This window comes from Schistocerca serialis, chromosome 10, assembly GCF_023864345.2.
Source record: "Schistocerca serialis cubense isolate TAMUIC-IGC-003099 chromosome 10, iqSchSeri2.2, whole genome shotgun sequence".
Taxonomy (NCBI): Eukaryota; Metazoa; Arthropoda; class Insecta; order Orthoptera; family Acrididae; genus Schistocerca; species Schistocerca serialis.
Window position 1 is genome coordinate 210,267,883 of NC_064647.1, and position 23,606 is coordinate 210,291,488.

The window sequence follows — 23,606 nt, forward strand, 5'->3', positions numbered from 1 at the left end:
TGAACAGGGTCGTAATGTGTAATAGGCAGACATCTATCCAGACCCTCACACTGGAATTCCAAACTGCATCAGGATTTACTGTAAGTACTATGACAGGCGGGAGGTGACAAAAGTTGGATGTCATGGTCGAGCGGCTGCTCATAAGCCACACATCACGCCGGTAAATGCACAACGACGCTTCGCTTGGTGTAAGTAGCATAAACATTTGACGATTGAAAAGTGTAAAAACGTTGTGTGGAGTGACGAATCACGGAACACAGTGTGGCGATCCGATGGCAGGGTGTAGGTATGGTGACTGCCCGATGAACGTCATCTGCCAGCGTGTGTAGTGCCAACAGTAAAATTCGGAGGCGGTGATGTTATGGTGTGGTCCTGTTTTTCATGGAGGGGGCTTCCACCCCTTGGTTTGCGTGGCACTATCAGCACAGGCCTACATTGATGTTTTATGCACCTTCCTGCTTCCCACTGTTGAAGAGCAATTCGGGGATGGCGATTTCATCTTTCAATACAATCGAGCACCTGTTCATAATGCACCCATTGTAGCGGAGTGGTTACACGACAATAACATCCCTGTGATGCACTGGCCTGCACAGAGTACTGACCTGCATCCTATAGAACACCTTTTGGATATTTTGGAACGCCGACTCCGTGCCACGCCTCACCGACCGACATCGATACCTCTCCTCAGTGCAGAACTCCGTGAAAAATGGGCTGCCATTCCCCAAGAAACATTCCAGCACCTGGTGGAACGCATGCCTGCGAGAGTGGAGGCTGCCATCAAGGCTAAGGGTAGACCAACACCATATTGAATTCCAGCAGTACCGATGGAGGGCGCCACGAACTTTTAAGTCATTTTCAGCCAGGTGTCCGGATACATTTGATGACATTGTGTATGTAGCGTGACTCAGCTGCCCCTACCGACGTCGATTTATGCAACCCACAACGTTAGATTTGGCAACCAAAAAATGCTTCAGGATTTGATTTTCTGTCTGTCGCTATGCACAAACTATTGATCCTACAGAAAAAAATTAAGAGAAACTTTTTGTAGGAAATTGAATTTTGCACTAGTGTGCATTCTTGCTAGAAGCCGTAGTTTTCGAGTTATCCAGGAAACACGTACAAAAGCGATCTTCAATCAAGCCTCCACCCCCACACTCATCCCTCACTGGTCAGGATTTCTAGTATGTTGCTAGTGCCACTCTCTCCTACCACTGTACAAAAATTTTCGACTACACGAACTATTTGCGCTGCTTGACCTTTGCTGGTCCCTGTTGATTTGGGTATAGTGCCACCAGTGTAGTCGGCTATTTTGTTAACGTTATTAATTTAAACGTTCCCGTGAGGGTAATGAAAGAAAAAAAAACTTTTGTAAGGGTTATGATAACGTTAATTACGTCGATAGTTCGATCCAGTCTTAACCCTTACAAGCGCAGTAGTTTGCCAGTCAGAAGTCCTGAAGAACACAACGATGTAATTGCTTATTTTATTGTGTTGCAAGTCATAAAACTGTAAGGTAAATTTTACACAAATGTCAATTTTACGATTTGTAGGTGCTCGACTGAGCTGGTGTCGTGATAAGACTAGTCAATGAAGACTAAAAACGGTCGAATGTGGACAATAATTCACGCAGTCGAATTTTTGTGCAATGATGGGAGGGAGTGCCGTGCACAAGGTACTAGAAATCCTGACCAGTGACGGTTGGGGATGCTCAAAAAATGGTTCAAATGCCTCTAAGCACTATGGGACTTGAAACATCTGAGGTCATCAGTCCCCTAGACTTAGAACGACTTAAACCTAAATAACTTAAGGACATCATACACATCCATGCCCGAGGCAGGGTTCTAAGCTTCGACCATAGCAGCAGCGCGGTTCCGGAGTGAAGCGCCTAGAACCGTTCGGTCACAGCGGCCGGCTGGTTGGGGATGTGTTTCAAGGTCAGTTCCATACGTATTTCTTGCATAAAAACTATGGTCTCTTGCAAAAACATGCCCCAGTACAAAATTTAACTGCATTACATTTTCCACAAAACGCTCGTGTACATTTTTTTTCTGTAGGGCTAATAGCGAGAGAGATATGTAAATCTTGCACTGGTTTATGAAGACAACATATGTTGTTGTTGTGGTCTTCAGTCCTGAGACTGGTTTGATGCAGCTCTCCATGCTACTCTATCCTGTGCAAGCTTCTTCATCTCCCAGTACCTACTGCAACCTACATCCTTCTGAATCTGCTTAGTGTATTGATCTCTTGGTCTCCCCCTACGATTTTTACCCTCCACGCTGCCCTCCAATGCTAAATTTGTGATCCCTTGATGCCTCAAAACATGTCCTACCAACCGATCCCTTCTTCTAGTCAAGTTGTGCCACAAACTTCTCTTCTCCCCAATCCTATTCAACACCTCCTCATTAGTTACGTGATCTACCCACCTTATCTTCAGCATTCTTCCGTAGCACCACATTTCGAAAGCTTCTATTCTCTTCTTGTCCAAACTGGTTATCGTCCATGTTTTACTTCCATACATGGCTACACTCCATACAAATACTTTCAGAAACGACTTCCTGACACTTAAATCTATACTCGATGTTAACAAATTTCTCTTCTTCAGAAATGATTTCCTTGCCATTGCCAGTCTACATTTTATATCCTCTCTACTTCGACCATCATCAGTTATTTTACTCCCTAAATAGCAAAACTCCTTTACTACTTTAAGTGTCTCATTTCCTAATCTAATCCCAGTCAGCATCACCCGATTTAATTTGACTACATTCCATTATCCTCGTTTTGCTTTTGTTGATGTTCATCTTATATCCTCCTTTCAAGACACTGTCCATTCCGTTCAACTGCTCTTCCAAGTCCTTTGCTGTCTCTGACAGAATTACAATGTCATCGGCGAACCTCAAAGATTTTACTTCTTCTCCATGAATTTTAATACCTACTCCGAATTTTTCTTTTGTTTCCTTTACTGCTTGCTCAATATACAGATTGAATAACATCGGGGAGAGGCTACAACCCTGTGTCACTCCTTTCCCAACCACTGCTTCCCTTTCACGCCCCTCGACTCTTATAACTGGCATCTGGTTTCTGTACAAATTATAAATAGCCTTTCGCTCCCTGTATTTTACCCCTGCCACCTTCAGAATTTGAAAGAGAGTATTCCAGTTAACGTTGTCAAAAGCTTTCTCTAAGTCTACAAATGCTAGAAACGTAGGTTTGCCTTTTCTTAATCTTTCTTCTAAGATAAGTCGTGAGGTTAGTATTGCCTCACGTGTTCCAACATTTCTACGGAATCCAAACTGATCTTCCCCGAGGTCCGCTTCTACCAGTTTTTCCATTCGTCTGTAAAGAATTCGCGTTAGTATTTTGCAGCTGTGACTTATTAAACTGATAGTTCGGTAATTTTCACATCTGTCAACACCTGCTTTCTTTGGGATCGGAATTATTATATTCTTCTTGAAGTCTGTGGGTATTTCGCCTGTCTCATACATCTTGCTCACCAGATGGTAGAGTTTTGTCATGACTGGCTCTCCCAAGGCCATCAGTAGTTCTAATGGAATGTTGTCTACTCCCGGGGCCTTGTTTCGACTCAGGTCTTTCAGTGCTCTGTCAAACTCTTCACGCAGTATCGTGACAACATAGCAGGTTCCATAAAACATCGGTAAGCTGAATGACTCTGTGTAGGTAAGGGATCACCCAGTGAAGAAGCGTCCAACAGTCAAACTTAAATCAGAAATCTTATAGTATACAATGTTAATAACACTGTAGGAACAACAGCAGGAAGAGATGCCGTTATAACAATTACTACACCAGGTGCAGCGTACAGGTCGGTCATAAGTGGGGCAACCACCGCCCCCAACAACACCGTAATCGTGACATTATTACAATGGAGTAAAGGTAAAGATTGTCCCAAAAACTGTCGCTCTTAAAGTTTCCCGAGATCATTCGAGAAATGAGAAGTCACCTTAGAGGTTTTTGTACCGCGCCAAGTGCGTCAGGCCTGAGACAGGATGTAGCAGAGGACTCCGTGTTGGCTAGGAGTGATGTTTTCAAGCCAATCATGATTACTCATATCAGACGTGTATCACTGCAACGTTCACGATGTTTATTTACAATAAACGCACCATGATGGTGAAACGTCTTTGTGGAGTCGTTTCATAAGACGCTTGTCTCACTGGATTCTGTGCATCCTATTCTGTCCACCACCTGATTGCGGTTTAATTTGTTAACTCTCCCAGAAAGATTGAGCAGTCAGACTAAGGCTTATTAAATGATATTATGTTTGATTTTTTTGTGTTCCATAGGAAATCATGACTGTATTTATTACGTTTGTCTCTTCACCCTACCCTATGTGTTCGTGAATGTGACTGTGTTTTTAGGTGCGGTTTCGGGTTTCTTTTGTGGGGGACGCTGAGTTGCTAGGAGCAGGTAGTGATTGCTTCTCGTTTGGAGGGTAGCGCAGGATGAGCAACTTAGGATCCCAGAACCTGGACAGAGGTCTGAGGTTCGTTTGTCAGGTTGGTGGCGAAAGCCTGCTCCTCTGGTAGCTTCCGTTGCACCGGTAGTTAGGCGAAGCTCGGTGGAGAAAGGACACTCTGCAGCTAGCGCTTGGTGAGTACAGTTCGTAGGTCCTAGAGAAGGTTTCTGCTGATAGGAAGTAGGTCGAATTAGAACTTCCTTATGTTAAACCCATGGAGTATTTAAGTACTTCAGCTTAATGGAGGCGTGTGTAGTTATGTATATTCGGAATGTGGCATAATTCTTTTGTTAAAAAAAAATCGGTGATGATGGTGGTTGAAATTAAAAGTGCAGAAGTTGCTTTGTTCCTTTCGGACATCATGGTGGGTAATTTCTAGCAGTGAATATGTTTAGGAAAAGCTAGTTAGCATAACTTCGGATGAACATGAGAATAATAGTGTTTTCAAGCGAATGTGATATTTATTATTCTTATTTTCTATGTTTTCGTGGAAGATGCTATTGTCTCTTTGTGCTCGTCTTGTACCTCGTGTGTAGTAACCGATGATCCTTCTGGTCTACTACTGCACTGCAGTAGGTTTTCGTATTACCAGTTCGTTTCGTGTGTATAATTTCAGTAAAATATCAGTTTTATATGCGCATAGAGGAAATGTTTGTAACGGTTTATCTCTGAACTGACCACATGTAAGTTGAAACGGTTATTATGGTACTGCACCATTAAAATTTCTTACATTTGTGCTTGGTTTAATGTCTAATCGGCCGTTCGTAAGCGGCAGGCGCGGATTCCATGTCGCGTATCTACTATACAAACCTTGCGAATCGGATATACCTCTTTGCAAGCTAGTGCATGAGAATAATGGTGATAGGTATATCTCTGAACTATTTCTGTCGTGGGTATTTAGATGGAATGATTGAATTATTGTGTTCCACTTCCCTTTTGTGTGTTTTTTCCTTTTTTAATTGCGCTATTCTACCATTTTTTCGCAAATTATTTAGTTAAATGTTTTATTCAGGCACCAGTCATGTATATTCATAGTATGTGAATCAAATTGCCATGACATATATGTGCTACGTAAAAGATAAATTCAGCTCCTTTATCTTTCTCATTGATGCCACTTTCCAAATTAATGTTCTATTCCCTGACTTTTCTAAAGTTAATCTGCTTGCTTGTGATGAACAAAAATGGGAGGAAAAATCAGTGATCGGAGTACTGTCTCAAAGTTGAGGAATTCACTTGTAATTAAACAAGTTCTTTGATGTACGACATACAATGCTGTTCCTCTTGTTAGTTTCTTTTAAAAAAATTGCATTCTTATAGTTGAATTCTTAATTAAATTAAACTGATAATTTCCAGTTCGGTCTTTTCTTAATTGTTAAGAACTGCTTGGGCTGGTGGCGACCCTGTAATTTTTAAATTTATAATCGTCTTTGTGAGATGGCTTAACCAGAAATTGCGCACAGGGGTTACATACCCATTATTCTTGGTACGTAACGTAAGTCGTGTCTTGGCTAGGATCCGGTTACAGTTCTACAAACATACTTTACAGTCGTATCCCTGTTTCTCGTTTATATTTGGTATCTACCCGCATTGCCATCAGAGTTTGCAGCTCAATAGTGGCACTGTCTGCGAGACACCAGAACTCCAACACAAGCGATGTAGAAGATTGTCTAAATGCCCATTCGGAAGATTAACTCGTTTCCAAGCTAATGTCAGGTTGCCTCCCAAAGTAACATCGTTTCCCACAGTACATCTGTAAGTTACCAAGATCACTGGTCATGGGCGAGGTATCTGGTTCCATACAGCAACTTTATGGACCAGGCGTGAGGTGTGTGTAGCACATGTACAAGGTGCGTTCCATAAGTAATGCAACCAAATTCATAAAAAATCATTTATTGAATATATTCGTACAAATAATCAAAAGTTCTCAAAATAGAACACTCTTGCGTCGATACACTTCTGGAGGCAGTGTTTCCATGCCTGGAAGGCATCCTGGAATGCCTTTTCCGGAATGTCCTTTAGAGTTGATGTAACATGCGCCTGGATGCTTTCAATCGTGTCCCATTGTTTTCCTTTGATGACTCCGTTTAACCGATGAAACAAAAAAAGTCAACGGGAGCCAGGTCAGGACTGTAGGGAGACTGGGGAACCAATGGGGTCTTGGTCCTGGCCAGGAAGTCGTTGACAATGAAGGCGCTGTGACTCGGCGCGTTGTCGTGGTGAACTTTCCACGCGACCGCGATGTCGCTTCGGCAGCGCGAGACCCTCCTTTTCAGTCTTTCGAGCACTTCCAACTAGAAAGCTGAGTTCACCGTAGTCCCGATAGGTGTTCGTGGTGGACAATGCCTCTGACGTCAAAGAAGACAATGAGCATGGTTTTGATCCTGGACTTGCTCATGCGTGCCTTCTTGGGACGGGGCGACGATGCGGTGTGCGACTCTGAACACTGCCTTTTTGTCTCAAGGTGGTACTCAGAAATCCACGACTCATCACCAGTGATAACTGAGTTTAAAAAAGAAGGATCATTTTCACACATTTCCAATATTTCTCGGCACCGAAGCACTTGCATGTGCTTCGTCGATCAACACTTTTGGGAAGAGTTTGGGACACACCTTTCTCATGTTGACATCTTCGGTTACAATGTGGACGGTTGTTTTTGACGTTTAGAGTTTGTGCTATCAATTGAAGACTCAGCTGTCTGTCAGAGCTCAAACAATAGCGCACACGCGGCACATTTTCGTCGACTCATGCACTTGATGGTCGTCCACTGCGAGGTTCGTCGGTGATCTCCTCTCGGCCCTCCATGAACGACTTGCACCATCGGAAAACTTGTGATTTGGACGAGCAATCAGTCCCAAAGGCATGCTGAAGTAATGGAAACGTTCCGCTGGCGGACTTCCCAGGTTTAACGCAAAGTTTGATAGCTTACCGTTGCTCTACAGAATGATCCACTGTGCCCTGTTACATAAACTCAAAACGCGGTTGACGGAAACGCACGTCCTGACTCTCCGGCAGCTCGCAGCCGAATGAGACAAAGAGCGTTTTGAAGCTAACACCGCCCTCCACTTAGCCCAAGCGGTTACAACACGCTGTGATGTACCGTTGCGTCAGAAAAAAATTGGTCGTATTACTTATGGAACGCACTCTGTACAGTGTGTAAACTTTCAGGTGGCAGACCTCTCCCTAGTCCTGATTCGGTAGAAGTCGGTAAACGTCGGGAGGCTTCGGTAGGTTCGCAGTTTCGACTGCTGCCAACATTACGTAGATGACTGTGTTGTACAAGGTAGCCATTGTCGTCTGCTTCATTATTGTTTTGCGCTGTACTGTTCTGCGTGTTTTTATTGTGCAGTTGTGCTAAACGTTATCAAAATGAGTGAAGAGGCAGTTGCTGGTCCATCTCGGGAGTCGCCAACAACCCCTACCGGTAGGCCTATGGTTAGAAGGAAACCAGTATTGGCTCTGAGCACTATGGGACTCAACTGCTGAGGTCATTAGTCCCCTAGAACTTAGAACTAGTTAAACCTAACTAACCTATGGACATCACAAACATCCATGCCCGAGGCAGGATTCGAACCTGCGACCGTAGCGGTCTTGCGGTTCCAGACTGCAGCGCCTTTAACCGCACGGCCACTTCGGCCGGCAAAACCAGTATTACGTAGCGCTTCTCAAATAGTGGATGCATAACTCTGAGTATTTTCCCGCGGTGACCTCTCATTGTTTATGACGCCATATCTCCTCAAGAATGTCCGCAGTTCGTGGTCTTGCGGTAGCGTTCTCGCTTCCCGCGCACGGGATCCCAGGTTCGATTCCCGGCGGGGTCAGGGATTTTCTCTGCCTCTAGATGACTGGGTGTTGAGTGTTCATCATTATTTCATCATCATCACTGACTCGCAAGTCGCCGAAGTGGCGTCAACTAAAAAGGACTTGCAATACGGCGGCAGAATTTCCCCGCATGGGGGCTCCCGGCCAACAGTGCCATACGATCATTTCATTTTTTTCCTCAAGAATGTGTCATACTTCTTTTTCTTTGGCTAGGAACCTTCGTGGGCGTATGGAGAACAAATCACCAAAATTTCATCGCAATCGGATGAATGGTTTGGGAACGCTCAGAGGGCAGACATACATACATTAATTTTCATATATAGAGATTGACAGTTACGTTATACTATATGACCTGTTTAAGTATATTTAAATTTTATAATTGATAGTTTAACACTGCGGGTAATGAAATAAAATGAAAAAAGAAATTGCGAGTAGTGGGAATCAAACCCGGGTTCGCTGCATGACAAGCCTTCACTTTGTCAATTACGCTACGCATGCTACAGTAACCTAACTGTTGAAACATCCATTACTCTTTTCGTGCGTTCAGAGAACAACTCATCGAAGTTTCATTGCAATCGGATGAATGGTTTGTGAGCGCATAGTAGACAAACATACATACATTCATTTTTTTATACGAGGGCCGTTCAGAAAGTAACCTCCGGTTGATTTAAAAAAATACACCAAGTTAAATAAAAATATTTTAATATATACATCTTACAACTACATCTTTCCACTATTTTTCTACATAGTCTCCATAGCGATTGAGGCACTTATCGTATCTCTTCACAAGCTTTGAAATTCCTTCTGCATAAAAATCACCCGCTTGTGCCTGGAGCCAGCCCGTGACCGCATCTTTGAGCTCTTCGTCATCATCAAACCGCTGTGACCCGAGCCATTTCTTCAAATGCATGAAGAGGTGATAGTCACTTGGCGCCAGGTCTGGGCTGTAAGGTGGATGGTTGATAACGTCCCACTTGAAGGATTCAAGAAGGGCCGTTGTTCTGCGAGCAGAGTGAGGACGGGCGTTATCGTGCAAAAAAACGATACCGGAAGTCAGCATAACACGGCGTTTGTTCTGTATAGCCCGTCGTAACTTTTTTTTGTTTCACAGTACACGTCTTGATTAATGGTCGTACCACGTTCCATAAATTCAACCAACAACACCCCTTTGACATCCCAAAACACCGTTGCCATCAGTTTTCTGGCAGAAAAATCTTGCGAGGCTTTTCTTGGTTTGGTAGGCGAATTTGAATGTGCCCACATCTTTGATTGTTCTTTTGTCTCGGGGTTCACGTACTTAATCCGGGTTTCGTCACCGGTAACGATTCTGTTTAACAATGGTTCTCCTTCGTCCTCATAACGTGACAGAAAGTCTAATGCAGAATCCATTCTTTGAGTTTTGTGGTGGTTGGTAAGAATTTTGGGCACCCATCGTGCACAGAACTTACGGTAACCCAATCTTGCTGTCACTATCTCGTACAAGAGAGTCTTAGAAATCTGTGGAAAACCAGTAGACAACTCTGACATTGAGAAACGTCGATTTTCACGAACTTTTGCATCAACTGTCTGAACGAGTTCGTCAGTCACCAATGATGGTCTACCACTCTTCTCTTCATCATGAACGTTTTCTCGTCCACTTTTAAATAAACGTACCCATTCACAGACAACTCCTTCACTCATAACTCTTGGTCCGTACACGGCACAAAGCTCACGATGAATAGCTGCTGCAGAATATCCTTTGGCTGTAAAAAACCTTATGACAGCACGCACTTCACATTTGGCGGGGTTTTCTATTGCAGCACACATTTCAAACTGCCACAAAAACTAAACTAGCGCAGGTACGACGTTCACTCGACCACGGCTTGATGCCGACTGACCTGTTGAGTGCGTGAACGCACAGATGGCGTCGCTACTCCCCCAACAACCCGCACTGTGACCAATCGGAGGTTACTTTCTGAACCGCCCTCGTATATAGATTTTAATGTACATGACGATTTGAGTTTCGTTTACGAACAACATTTAAAGCGAGTTCTACTTACAAGCCTTTCGTCTGCTTCTGTGTAAGCATTACGAGCAATTTGTAGTGCCAGCACTGCAACTGGTAGGCGTGCCTTGTCCCCCCCCCCCCCCTCCCCAAGGGCTCCTCTCACCCCGCCAGCCAATGCTTGCTCCCTCCTCTCCCCACACTCCCCTCACAACTCTGCCATCTTACAGTTAACACACTGTACATAGGCATAGAAAAGGCATATGACTCCGTTGACAGGGAAAGACTCTGGGAAGAACTGAAGAAGATAGATATAGAACATGGATACATTAATGTTATAAAGACAATGTACAGAGGCCACAATTGTAGAATTAGAACACCATTGTGGAACTCTGAATACTTCGAAAGAAAACAAGGACTTAAGCAAGGAAGTATTCTATCTCCTGCGCTTTTTAATGTTCTGATGGAGGGAATGAATAGGGCAGTTAAAGAAATAGTAAAAGAAAAAGACAAAAAGATGATTTTTGCAGATGATAGGGTAATATGGGGTGATAAAGAGGTAGATGTACAGTTACAGCTTGATGTGTGGAACGAAATAATGAAAAGGTATGGATTAAAAATAAATAAAGATAAGAGTGAGGTAATGGTATTTGGAAGAGAGAAAGGAATCAACGTAAATATTACCTTGAATGGAGAACCCCTCAAAGTGGTAGAAAGTTTCACTTATTTAGGGAGTGAAATATCTAGGAATGGAAGAATAACTAACGAAATTAATAGGTTACAGAAGGGAGGCAATTTCTACCAAACAATAAAACATCTGATTTGGAATAATGAAGTTTCAGAAAGAGCAAAACTACTTATGTATAAGAATTATTACATCCCTATTGCCACCTATGGTAGAGAAACATGGACAATGACAGAAAGGCCCCCCAGGGGGTCCACAACTCTTTTGTGGATACGTGCGTAGCGAGCACGGGACCCCGAGCTAATGTGGCCCTCCTTCCTTTCCGGGCTGCATACCCCCCCTTTCCGCATCCTTCCCCGTCCCCCATCTTCGCCCCCCCCCTCACCTCTGGCTCTTTTCTTCCCTTTCTCCCCCTCTGGGAGTATGGTTTGTGCCTACGTCCGGAGACGGACGCTCGAAACTGTTACAAATTCCTTGCTTTCTATACTTGCCAGTCTTCGTCCTTCCTCTGTCCTTCTCTTTTCCTTCCCTCTTCTCTTTGCCCTTTTCTCCGCTTCGGCGTTTGAGACCTCTCTTCTTTCCTTTCCCTTTCTCTTTTTTCCTCCCTGTGCGTGTCTGAAGGCCGACCCACGCACTTCCATGTGTAGCCGGTGACGGGGTAACGCGTAATTCCCCGCCCCGGGTAGACAGGTAGGACACGTACGTACCCCCTGGTAACAGCCAGGCCCAGGGAGGTGTGATTACCCGAGCTGATACCTTCCGAAAGTGCCGATTGGTCCCTCCGTCCGTTTGTCGGGAGGTGTGACCTGAGGTGTGAACAATCACCTAAGGCGGGAGTGCCCTCAGAGAGGACCCCCACAAGGGAGGAGCGCGCCATCGGAGACGCCGGTAATCATGGGGGATTCTTCCACAATGGTTTCCTCACCTTCCACTATGTCTGCTCACAAGCGTAAGTTCACTGAGTCTCAGCCACAGACAGTTCTTCCATCGTTGCCACAGTTCCTTGTTGTTTCTCGGTCTGACGAAGGTCACGACTTCTCCACGGTCAACCCTTTCATTATGCAGAAAGGTGTCGACGCAATTTCAGGTCCTGTAAAGTCTTGTTCTAGATTACGGAATGGCACCCTGTTGTTAGAAACAGTCAGTGCCCTCCAGGCACAAAAATTGCTGCGTACCTCACTACTACACACCTTCCCTGTCCGGGTTGAACCACACCGTACTTTAAATTCCTCATGTGGAGTCGTTTATACATGCTCCCTCGATGGATTGTCTGACGAAGAAATTCAGCACTACCTGTTGGACCAGGGCGTAACGGCTGTTCATAGGGTTATGAAAAGGGTTGACACGAACATCATTCCAACCCGCACTGTCTTCTTGACATTTGACAAAGTTCAACTCCCATCGAAAATCAAAGCAGGCTATGAGATAATTTCCGTTCACCCTTACGTCCCAAACCCTACGCATTGCTATCGGTGTCAGTGGTGCAATCACACCAGCCAGTCCTGTTCCAATCCGGCCAAATGTGTTACGTGTGGCAAGGATGCCCATGAGGGTACTTGTCCACCTCCATCCCCTGGCTGCATCAACTGCATGGGTGACCACGCTGCTTCCTCTCGAGATTGCCCCGTTTCTTAAGGACGAAAAGCTCATCCAGGAAATTAGGGTGAAGGAAAAGGTGTCGATCTTTGCTGCTCGAAAATTATTCGCCAGTCGACAGCCCACCGTGCCTCAGACAGGAAAATACAGCACTGTCCTTGCTTCTCCTCGGCCAACAAAGGAGGCGGCCACGCAGACTTGCGACCTCACCTTTAGTGCCACGGTCGTCAGATCGGCCAGCGCAAAGATCGCCCGTTCAACCTCACCACTTTCGCCTGCCCACTCTCTGGCTCACCCTTCGTCGGGTTCTCCTAAATCTCGAGCCCAAAAGTCAGACACCAAGACTTCGAAAAAAGAGCATACTCGTGAAGAGTTTTTACGTACCGCAACTTCCCAACCATCGGTTCCTCCTTCATCTAAACATCATACTTCCAAGAAGGCTACAAAGAAACCCAGTTCCTCTCGTTCTCCACGAAGGCGTGTCCCATCTACAGCACCACCTGGCGGAAATCGCCCTCGGCCGTCTTCTGTGTCGCCGAGGCGCACTGCTGGCGGCCGATCGCTGGTGGCAGGAGCTGCTCCTGACCAACCTATGGATCAGGATCTTCTGCCTTCGGCTGAATGCCATTCCATGCTGTTGGTCGCAACCTCTGAGCAGTCGTTGAGTTGACAGCGACCTTGATCACATTCATCCATTTTCTGTTCACCCTATGTCCATTATCCACTGGAATATCTGCGGTATTCGAGCCAATCGGGATGAATTGTCGATCCTCTTACGATCCTACTCGCCAGTCATCTTCTGTCTTCAGGAAACAAAGCTGCGTCCCCATGACCACTTTGTTCTCCCTCATTTTCAGTCCGTCCGATATGATCTCCCCTCTGTTGAAGGCACTCCAGCACATGGAGGACTCATGATTCTTCTCCATGAAACTCTCCATTATCACCCAATCCATTTAAACACTTCTTTCCAAGCTGTCGCCGACCGTCTTTCCCTTTCCGGATACACATTCTCTCTTTGTACTGTATACATTCCATCGTCCACACTAATGGCACGAGCTGATGTCCTTCATCTTCTTGGTCAGCTTCCACCCCCCTATTTGCTGGTTGGGGACTTCAATGCCCACCACCCGCTTTGGGGATCTCCACATCCTTGTCCACGTGGCTCACTATTGCTAGACGTCTTCCACCAAGCGGATCTAGTTTGCCTCAACACTGGGGTCCCTACATTTTTGTCTGCCTCCACGACAAATTCATCCCATTTGGACCTTGCGGTCGGTACTGTTACGCTAGCTCGGCGCTTCGAATGGTTCGCCCTTGATGATACACACTCGAGTGATCACTTTCCATGTGTCCTTAGACTGCAGCCTCAACTGCCCTATATGCGCCCGCGACGCTGGAAGTTTGCCCAAGCCGATTGGACAATTTTTTTGTCTCTAGCGACATTCGATGACCGTCACTTTCCTAGCATCGACGATGAGATCACACATATTACCAACGTTATTCTTGCAGCTGCGGAACGTTCAATACCACGTACCTCCGAATTGCCCCGGCGCCCGCAAGTTCCTTGGTGGAACGAGGCATGCCGTGACGCAATACATGAGCGGCGACGTGCTCTTCGCGTTTTCCGCCACCATCCTACTTTGGCCAACTGTATACGCTATAAGCAGTTCCGTGCGCGATGCCGTCGCGTCATCCGCGATAGCAAGAAGGCAAGCTCGAAATTCCTTATTAGCTCATTTAACACCTTCACTCCCTCCTCGGAAGTTTGGAGTCGGATTCGACGGTTATCAGGCGCGCCTAGTTTCTCCCCGGTCTCTGGGCTCACTGTCGCGCGTGACACGTTAGTGGACCCCGTCGCAATTTCTAACTCCTTGGGTAAACACTTTGCAGAGATTTCGAGCTCTTCAAATTACCCGCCAGCGTTTCTCCCGAAGACACGTACAGCGGAAGTGCGACCTCTTGCTTTCTCCTCTCAAAATCGCGAAAGCTACAATATTGTTTTCTCCATGCGGGAACTACAACATGCATTCTCTTCTTCTCGCTCCTCCGCCCCAGGACCGGATGGTATCCACGTCCAAATGTTGCTGCATTTATCAACCCATAGTCTGCCTTACCTCCTTCGCCTTTATAATCGAATTTGGAGCAACAGTACTTTTCCCAGACGATGGCGGGAAGCTGTCGTCGTTCCTGTTCCGAAACCTGGAAAGGACAAACATCTCCCCTCTAGCTATCGCCCCATTTCTCTCACGAGTAGTGCATGTAAAGTTTTGGAGCGTATGGTGAATTGCCGTTTAGCTTGGTGGCTGGAGTCCCAAAGTCTTTTAATACCTGCCCAATGCGGATTCCGAAAGCATCGTTCTGCAGTTGACCATCTTGTTGCTCTCTCCACTTATATCATGAACAATTTTCTCCGGAAACGCCAAACAGTAGCAATATTTTTTGATCTGGCGAGAGCATACGATACCTGTTGGAGGACAGGCATCCTCCGCGCACTGTTCTCTTCGGGCTTTCGAGGTCGGCTGCCCCTTTTTCTTCGCGAATTTATGGCAGAGCGCACATTTAGAGTGCGGGTGAACACTACTCTCTCCCGTACTTTCTCCCAAGAAAACGGGGTACCCCAGGGCTCCGTGCTGAGTGTTGTACTGCTTGCCATTGCCATCAATCCAACTATGGATTGTCTCCTTCCCGATGTCTCGGGCTCCCTCTTTGTGGACGATTTTGCGATCTACTACAGCTCTCAACGGACCAGCCTTCTTGAACGACGTCTTCAAGGATGTCTCGATCGCTTCCACTCTTGGAGCATCGAAACCGGCTTCCGTTTTTCTCCCAGTAAGACCGTTTGTGTCAATTTTTGGCGACGTAAGGAGTTTCTTCCACCCTCCTTACATCTAGGACCTGTCAACCTTCTGTTTTCGGACGTCGCTAAATTCTTGGGTCTTATGTTTGACAGAAAACTGCGCTGGTCCTCCCACGATTCCTATCTTTCGGCTCGCTGTCTGCGATCCCTCAACACCCTCCGTGTCCTGAATGGTACCTCCTGGGGAGCGGACCGAGTGGTCCTTCTCCGCCTCTATCGCGCCTTAGTGCGCTCGAAATTGGACTATGGATGCACAGTTTACTCCTCTGCTCGGCCGTCTATTCTTCGTCGTCTCGACTCTATCCATCACCGTGGATTACGTTTAGTGTCTGGAGCTTTTTACACCAGCCCTGTGGAAAGCCTTTATGCTGAGACTGCTGAACCTCCGCTGTCCAATCGGCGAGCAGTCCTTCTGAGTCGTTATGCTAGCCATCTGTCTTCCACGCCTGCTAATCCAGCCCATGACATTTTTTTCGACGCCTTCTTTGATGTAGGGTACGCAGGCCGCCCTTCCTCCCTACTACCACCGGGAGTCCGCTTCCGTCAACTGCTCCATTCTCTTTCCTTTCGCTTTCCTAAAACCTTCTTGACAACTTGGGGTACAGCACCGCCTTGGCTCCGTCCCCGGATCTGCCTGCTACGTGACCTTTGTCAATTTCCCAAGGATGGTACCCCTTCACTTGTTTATCGTCGGGCATTTGCTGCTCTATGTGCACAAATGAAGGAAGCCACATTTATTTACACTGATGGCTCGAAAACATCGTTAGGTGTAGGGAGTGCCTATAATGTTGGCGACACCCCAAATCAATTTCGGCTTCCCGACCAGTGTTCGGTTTATACTGCGGAGCTTTACGCTGTTCTCCAGGCTGTCCACTACATCCGCCGCCATCAGCGGATACAATATGGTATCTGCTCAGATTCTCTCAGCTCTCTCCTCAGTCTCCAATCTCTTTACCCTGTCCACCCTCTGGTCCACCGGATTCAGGACTGTCTGCCCTTGCTCCACCTGGGGGGCGTCTCGGTGGCGTTCCTCTGGCTCCTAGTACACGTTGGAATCTGTGGAAATGAGGCGGCCGATATAGCGGCCAAGGCTGCAGTCTCTCTTTTTCGGCCAGCTATTCAATCGATTCCCTTCACCGATCTACGGAGCGTTTTATGTCGTCGAGTTGTTCTTTTATGGCACGCCCATTGGGCGACACTTCCCCATAATAAATTACGGGACGTGAAAGCTCTTCCTTGTGCTTGGACCTCTTCCTCCCGAACGCGCCGTCGGGAGGAGGTAATTTTAACTAGACTCCGGATAGGGCACTGTCTTTTTAGCCATCGACATCTTTTAAGCGGCGATCCTCCCCCACTCTGCCCCCACTGCTCTCAGCTGTGGACGGTAAGACACCTTTTAATTGAGTGCCCCTATTTTACTCCGTTACGCGCCCGTCTACAGCTGTCGCCTGATATATCATTTTAGCAGATGACACGCGCTCGGCCGATCGCGTTCTCGAGTTTATTCGTGCCAGTGAAATGACGTCGTCATTTGAAGCTTTTTTTGGGGACAACCAACCCCTTTTTGAAGTGGAATTTTAAGCCTTCCTTCTGCTTTTAGTTTCAACAATTTTTTGAGTTTCGTTTCCATTTCTGCTGGTTTCCATTTTCGGTTTTTACTATTTCCTAAGTCACGGACCGGGCGCTAATGACCATAGGAGTTTTGCGCCTTAAAACAAAAAAAAAAGACGACGATGGACTGAAAGCGGCCGTGAACTCTTGGCTGTCGGAGCAGGCGGCCGAATTCTTTGAAGAGGGAATTAAAAACTTAGTTGTACGGTATGACAAGTGCTTAAATAAACAAGGCAACTATGTAGAAAAATAGGTAAAAGTGTGTAGAATCAGAAAATAAAAGTTTTTTTACAAGAGTATTTGTATCTTTATTTAAAAATAAAAACGACCCTTACTTAAAAAACAAACCTCGTAGATTGCGTTAGAGTTGGATTCAACAGTCTCACAAAAACACTGTGGACCGTACTGAGTACATCTACATTTATGCTCCGCAAGCCACCCAACGGTGTGTGGCGGAGGGCACTTTATGTGCCACTCTCATTACCTCCCTTTCCTGTTACAGTCGCGTATGGTTCGCGGGAAGAACGACTGTCTGAAAGCCTCCGTGCGGGCTCTAATCTCTCTAATTTTACATTCGTGATCTCCTCGGGAGGTATAAGTAGGGGGAAGCAATATATTCGATATCTCATCCAGAAACGCACCCTCTCGAAACCTGGCGAGCAAGCTACACCGCGATGCAGAGCGCCTCTCTTGCAGAGTCTGCCACTTGAGTTTGTTAAACATCTTCGTAACGCTATCACGGTTACCAAATAACCCTGTGACGAAACGCGCCGCTCTTCTTTGGATCTTCTCTATCACCTCCGTCAATCCGATCTGGTACGGATCCCACACTGATGAGCAATACTCAAGTATAGGTCGAACGAGTGTTTTGTAAGCCACCTCCTTTGTTGATGGACTACATTTTCTAAGGACTCTCCCAATGAATCTCAACCTGGTACCCGCCTTACCAACAATTAATTTGATATGATCATTCCACTTCAAATCGTTCCGCACGCATACTCCCAGATATTTTACAGAAGTAACTGCTACCAGTGTTTGTTCCGCTGTCATACAATCATACAATAAGGGATCCTTCTTTCTATGTATTCGCAATACATTACATTTGTCTATGTTAAGGGTCAGTTGCCACTCCCTGCACCAAGTGCCTATCCGCTGCAGATCTTGCTGCATTTCGCTGCAATTTTCTAATGCTGCAACTTCTCTGTATACTACAGCATCATCCGCGAAAAGCCGCTTGGAACTTCCGACACTAGCATGTTTGCATAGAGGGAAATCATGTCAGGTATCGGCCTTGTTCCAGTTTTGTGCGTGTGCAGTGGGAGTGACGTACCAGAGCGGTAGAGGGCGTCCTCGACGGTGTCTGGCAGCGGCTGATGGCGCAGGTTGTCCTGGGCCTGCCGCTTGGCCAGCACGAAGTTGGAGTAGGCGTCCGCCAGGGGCGGCGGAGGCGGCGTGGGCGGCGGCCGCGGGGGCGGCGGCGGCAGTGGGGCGGTGGGCGGCCGGCGCGGCTTGTCCAGCGGCACCAGGCACGACGTCGACAGGCCCGGCTGCTGCGGGGGCGAGGGCGGGGTGGCGCCGGGCTGCGGGGGCGTTGAGGTGGCGCCCGGGGCGGACGCTGGCGGCAGTGAGGCGATGGCCAGTGGGGGCGGCGTGGGCCGTGGGGGCGGTGACTCTGCGGCGGTGGGCAGTGCCGGCGAGGAGCGGGGCCGCGAGCGGATCTGCACACAATGTTGGCGTCGGTGACGCGGGTGGTAATGAGACTTAGACGAGGATAGCGGTGTTGGTGATGAGCATAGTGATGTGGGTGTGAGGGTTGTGATTCTGATGACGAATTAAATAAAACGTTGCGAACGCTGGGTGTTTGATTTAACGAAGGCTTTTGGCTGTGTTGACCACAGGATATTACTGCAGAAGTTGGAACATTATGGAGTAAGGGGAGTAGCTTACAGTTGGTTCGCCTCTTACATTAAGAACAGAAAGCAGAGGGTAATACTCCGCAATATTGAGAGAGGTAGTGATGTTCAGTCCCAATGGGGCACTGTTAAGTGGGGTGTTCCCCAAGGGTCCGTGCTGGGGCCACTGCTATTTCTTATTTATATAAATGATATGCCTTCTGGTATTACAGGTGATTCAAAAATATTTCTGTTTGCTGATGACACTAGCTTGGTAGTGAAGGATCTTGTGTGTCATATTGAAACAGTATCAAATAATGTAGTTCATGAAATAAGTTTGTGGCTTGTGGGAAATAATTTGATGCTAAATCACAGCAAGACTCAGTTTCTACAGTTTATAACTCACAATTCAACAAGAACTGATGTTTTGATCAGACAGAATGTGCGTATTATAAGCGAGATGGAACAGTTCAAGTTCCCAGGCGTTCGGATAGACAGTAAGCTGTTGTGGAAAGCCCATGTTCAGGATCTTGTTCAGAAACTAAATGCTGCTTTATTTACCATTAGAACAGTATCTGAAATAAGCGACAGTTCAACACGAAAAGTAGTCTACTCCGCATATTTTCATACGCTTATGTCATATGGTATTTTTTGGGGTAATTCTTCTGATTCAAAAAGGGTATTTTTGGCTCCTAAACGGGCTGTTCGAGCTATATGTGGTGTAAGTTCGAGAACCTCTTGTCGACCCCTATTCAATAGTCTGGGAATTCTGACATTGCCGTCACAGTATATATTTTCTTTAATGTCGTTTGTTGTTAGCAATATTAGCCTATTCCCAAGAGTTAGCAGCTTTCACTCAGTTAATACTAGGCAGAAATCCAATCTGCATGTGGAATGCACTTCCTTGACTATTGTGCAGGAAGGAGTGCACTATTCTGCTGCATCCATTTTCAATAAGCTATCACAAGAACTCCAATATCTTAGCAGTAGCCCAAACGCTTTTAAGTTGAAACTGAAGAGTTTCCTCATGGCTCACTCCTTCTATTCTGTTGAGGAGCTCCTGGAAGAGCTGAAAAATTAAACAAATTCCAGTGTTACATTGTTGATTTTCTTTATTTAAACTTACGAATTGTCGCCTGAGTACGTTTCTTGTATTCCATTTTATCTGTTTCTACCATCGTGTTATAATTTCATGTATTGACTCGTTGCATGACCATGGAGACTTCTCCTTCATTTTGTACCATGGAACGATATATAAATAAATAAATAAATGAGGGTGGTGGCGTTGGAGATGAGAGTGGTGGCGTTGGTGATGAGAGTGGTGGCGTTGGTGATGAGGACAATATTGGCAATGGTGACGATGGCTATGTTGGTAGCGGTGCAGATGCCCCTCTGGTTGACAAGCCATCTGCTGGGCTAGGCTAGGAGAAAAGTAGGTGTTCATTTCTTGGCCCTTTTCGTTTATGTTGTGAGTGTGTGGGTTTTATTCTGTCAAGTTGAGCAATGGATTGATCCACCAAGTACCCTTTGGCTCCTGCAAGAAACAATTTCCACCTCACACTACTACAGAAGTCAGACAGACGCTCATAATGTACCAACAAGAACTGCTTGGAAAACATTCAGCAACAAATATCTTCTGGAGGCGTCCGCCATAATGAAAAAACACAAAATATTCTATATTCTTTCATAACTAGTGGAATACTTCGTTGCGGGAGTGTTGCTAGGTACTGTAAGAAAAACATTAAACGAACGAAAAATATTATTTATTGCAAAAAAATTCTTAGAAATCAAATGAAACTTTTTCTTACATAAAAAATTATAAATTTTCAGTTTCTTTTCAGAACAGTAGATTGCCTCTTATGGATAGGAATGCTATTATTTTACAAAGTATGGAAAGGCTCTTTTCTCCATTTTTTAAAGAATGTTATTTACTCGGCAGAATGCCTGAGAGCTGCACCTACACAACTTGAATAACTTTTCTAGGTACGGTCAAGGCTGTCGTGTGAGAAACGTAATGGAGTGTACTGTTATGGAGGACACATGGGGCTTGCATACGCTATGGCGCACAATACCATGAGCTGCAACGACGGCTGCCTGCGTCGCTTGCTGCTGACAAATGACACAACTATTTCTTTCTATCTGGATTGACCTTCGCCAATCAAACCCTCCCTATGCCTTGATGAAGTCAAGGACTCTTATCTGCCCCTAGTCTATTGACATGGTACACCAGTCACATAACCAGTCCACCACGATGCCACTAAATACTCGTTCGCAGGCGTTTAACTAGTGCTGTGTCCATGTTGACACTGCACAGTAAGTGTGGCGGCCAACACAGTGAACGATGCTTAATGACGAGCAATTCAATATAGAGTGCCATTCCGATTCGCTAACGACAGAGGTGCTCTCCCAGTGAAGTACTGAGGAGAGACTTAGTTTCTCGCTCTTTGCGAACACGTACGAACGCACTCGCTCTCGTTACGTGTTCCCACGCCAAAAGTGACAACAGAATGGCCCCTTTTTCTGGAAAAGTTGCAAGGGTATATCTTTCACTGTCTTCCCTCTCTGCTCTGGCTCTTTACGTCAGAAATATTCCGCCAATCAGTGATGCTCTTTTAAACGAGAGAATGAGGTTTCGTTTGAGTCGACCAATGCGGAAATCTGTAGCATCTCCGTTAGGCATATACTGTCCTCCTGTGAGAACTACGTAACTACGCAGTAGGTCTGTGAAAAAATACGTCTTCTGTGCGCTCCCACACAATGTAGCGGAATTTACTTTTAAGTCGAACACGGGGGTCGTTATCCCTTCGCTCCGGCAAAAGCTGTCTTCTCTCTGGGCGGTCGCTTCGTCCGAAGTAGGTATGTTGTTGACCCAGCCCTCTGAAGGAACGGTCTTCCCAGTGGGCTGGTTTCCTCTTGAGAACGAAAATTCCTGTGGCTGTCATGTTGTGTACACCAGCCTCGACTTTTTTCAATCTTGGTGTGCACTTGCGATTTACTTATTAGATTTGCATTCATACAAAATTGACTTTACCTTATCGAGTTTGGGTTCGAATGAAGAGTCTTGATGTGAAGAGTACGATTGTGAGGACGGAATATGTAAGAAATGAAGTCAGGAGACCACGCCACCTTACATTGTATCAGAACATTACCAGTTGCCAACGTTATTACTCGCACACAGTCACAAGCTTGTTCTAGGTTATTCACTCAGTCTGTGATTCAGCTTTTGTTTGTACACTATTGGCGAATTTTTAGCTTCAAGTTCAACTTCCTTTGGTTTGTCCCTTACTGTTTGCGTACAGCTACCTGCTGTCGATTTGCGCATTTTTGGACACATGCCGTTTTCCAGATGACCTGTGAAGTGACTTTCTCCCTTCCTGCTTCCTGTGAATTACACTACAGAAGTGACGACACGATTGTTTCTCACGATCAGAATAGCTCGTAATGACAGATCCACAGTTTGTGGATCTCTGGCAGCGTCAAATAACGGTACAGGAAATACAGCAGGAACTGATGCAGTTACTACTACTACAGCAGAACCAGGTGCAGGAGCTGATCAAGTAGAATATGGAGCTGATCCAAATCGTGGGCACACAGCTTGCGAATCAGGCACTGTCACCTACAACCATGCCTTTCGCTGTGTTTGATGAAACAGCTGAGAAGTGGAAAAATTATGTGCATAGATTTATGCTGTCTCATATGATAAGAAACATATCATAACCCATAGTCCATAGCACTCTGTTACTTAGCAGCAGCACTAGTAGCATTTATGAAAGTGTTTAAAAATGGCGACCGTGCATGGATCCTGAAGCATTATAATTTAATGAACTGTGCAGACTGCTGAGTGAGCATTGTTGCCATCAAAAACATGTCGTATAGCGTGTCAGTAGTTTAACACAATGTGATCAGTCTTACATGTCCTGGACAGTGGGTTTGCAAGGCCTCACCCGTGAATCCAGGTTTAATGCACGAATAGCGACGTCTCATACACTGGTTCTTGGGTAAGAGGCGTTATTGTCAGATTAGTATCAAACAAGGGAGTTCAGCCTCGAGCTTCGCAAACGTCAGACCCCGAGTTAAGCACTTTAGCAAATATTGCCAAAACGTTTGAGATGTAGGCAGCAGCTCGAAATGCGTTTTCAGATATTGGGCAAATAGCCCAGCTCTCTGTTGCGTGCTAGCGAGTTACTTCCCCAGATGACTCCCTGGGTTTCAATGCTGCGCAAGGAAACGCTTATTGCTCTCAAGTAGATGTAAAAGCATTTAATAAACCGACACAACCGAGCCGAGCATTTCGACATAAATCACTTTCCTTAGATGGTAAGAAAGGTTGCCCTCTGCATCGAATTCACCCACGCCGATGCTCATATCTTGTCTAGACAGATAAAGGCGCCAAGTCGCCACATGTTACGCGTGTCACAAGCTGTGATTGTAAGCAACAGTGTGCCACGGCAGGAAGACAGCACTGTGAAACCATGCGCCGGTGTTCGCCAATACACTGTGACTGGCAGAAGCTGACCAATCGTTGATACTGGCTTTAACTCAACTCTCGGCAGAACCAGGGCAAGCGCCTGGTAAAGTCAGCTTGAATATCGGCGATACTACGACACAGTTTCAGGTGGATACGGCAGCCCTAGTTTCTCGAATTAACCGGGACCCCGTTAGCATTGGGCTCACCCTGTGTGCGGCCGCTACAG

The 23,606-nt window shown here is 46.0% G+C and overlaps 1 protein-coding gene across 1 annotated transcript in view; it reads right to left on the bottom strand.

The window, feature by feature from the left end:
• Positions 1-23,202, bottom strand: part of LOC126424701 (protein qua-1) — a 197,845-nt gene extending 174,643 nt beyond the window's left edge. Inside the window, exons 1-3 of the mRNA XM_050087426.1 lie at positions 23,191-23,202; positions 20,186-20,276; positions 18,351-18,482 (exon numbers count right to left, since the gene is read on the bottom strand). Of these exons, the coding sequence (XP_049943383.1) occupies positions 18,351-18,482; positions 20,186-20,276; positions 23,191-23,202 (235 nt within the window). The remainder of the gene's footprint in view (positions 1-18,350; positions 18,483-20,185; positions 20,277-23,190) is intronic.
• Between the last annotated feature and the right edge of the window lie 404 nt (positions 23,203-23,606).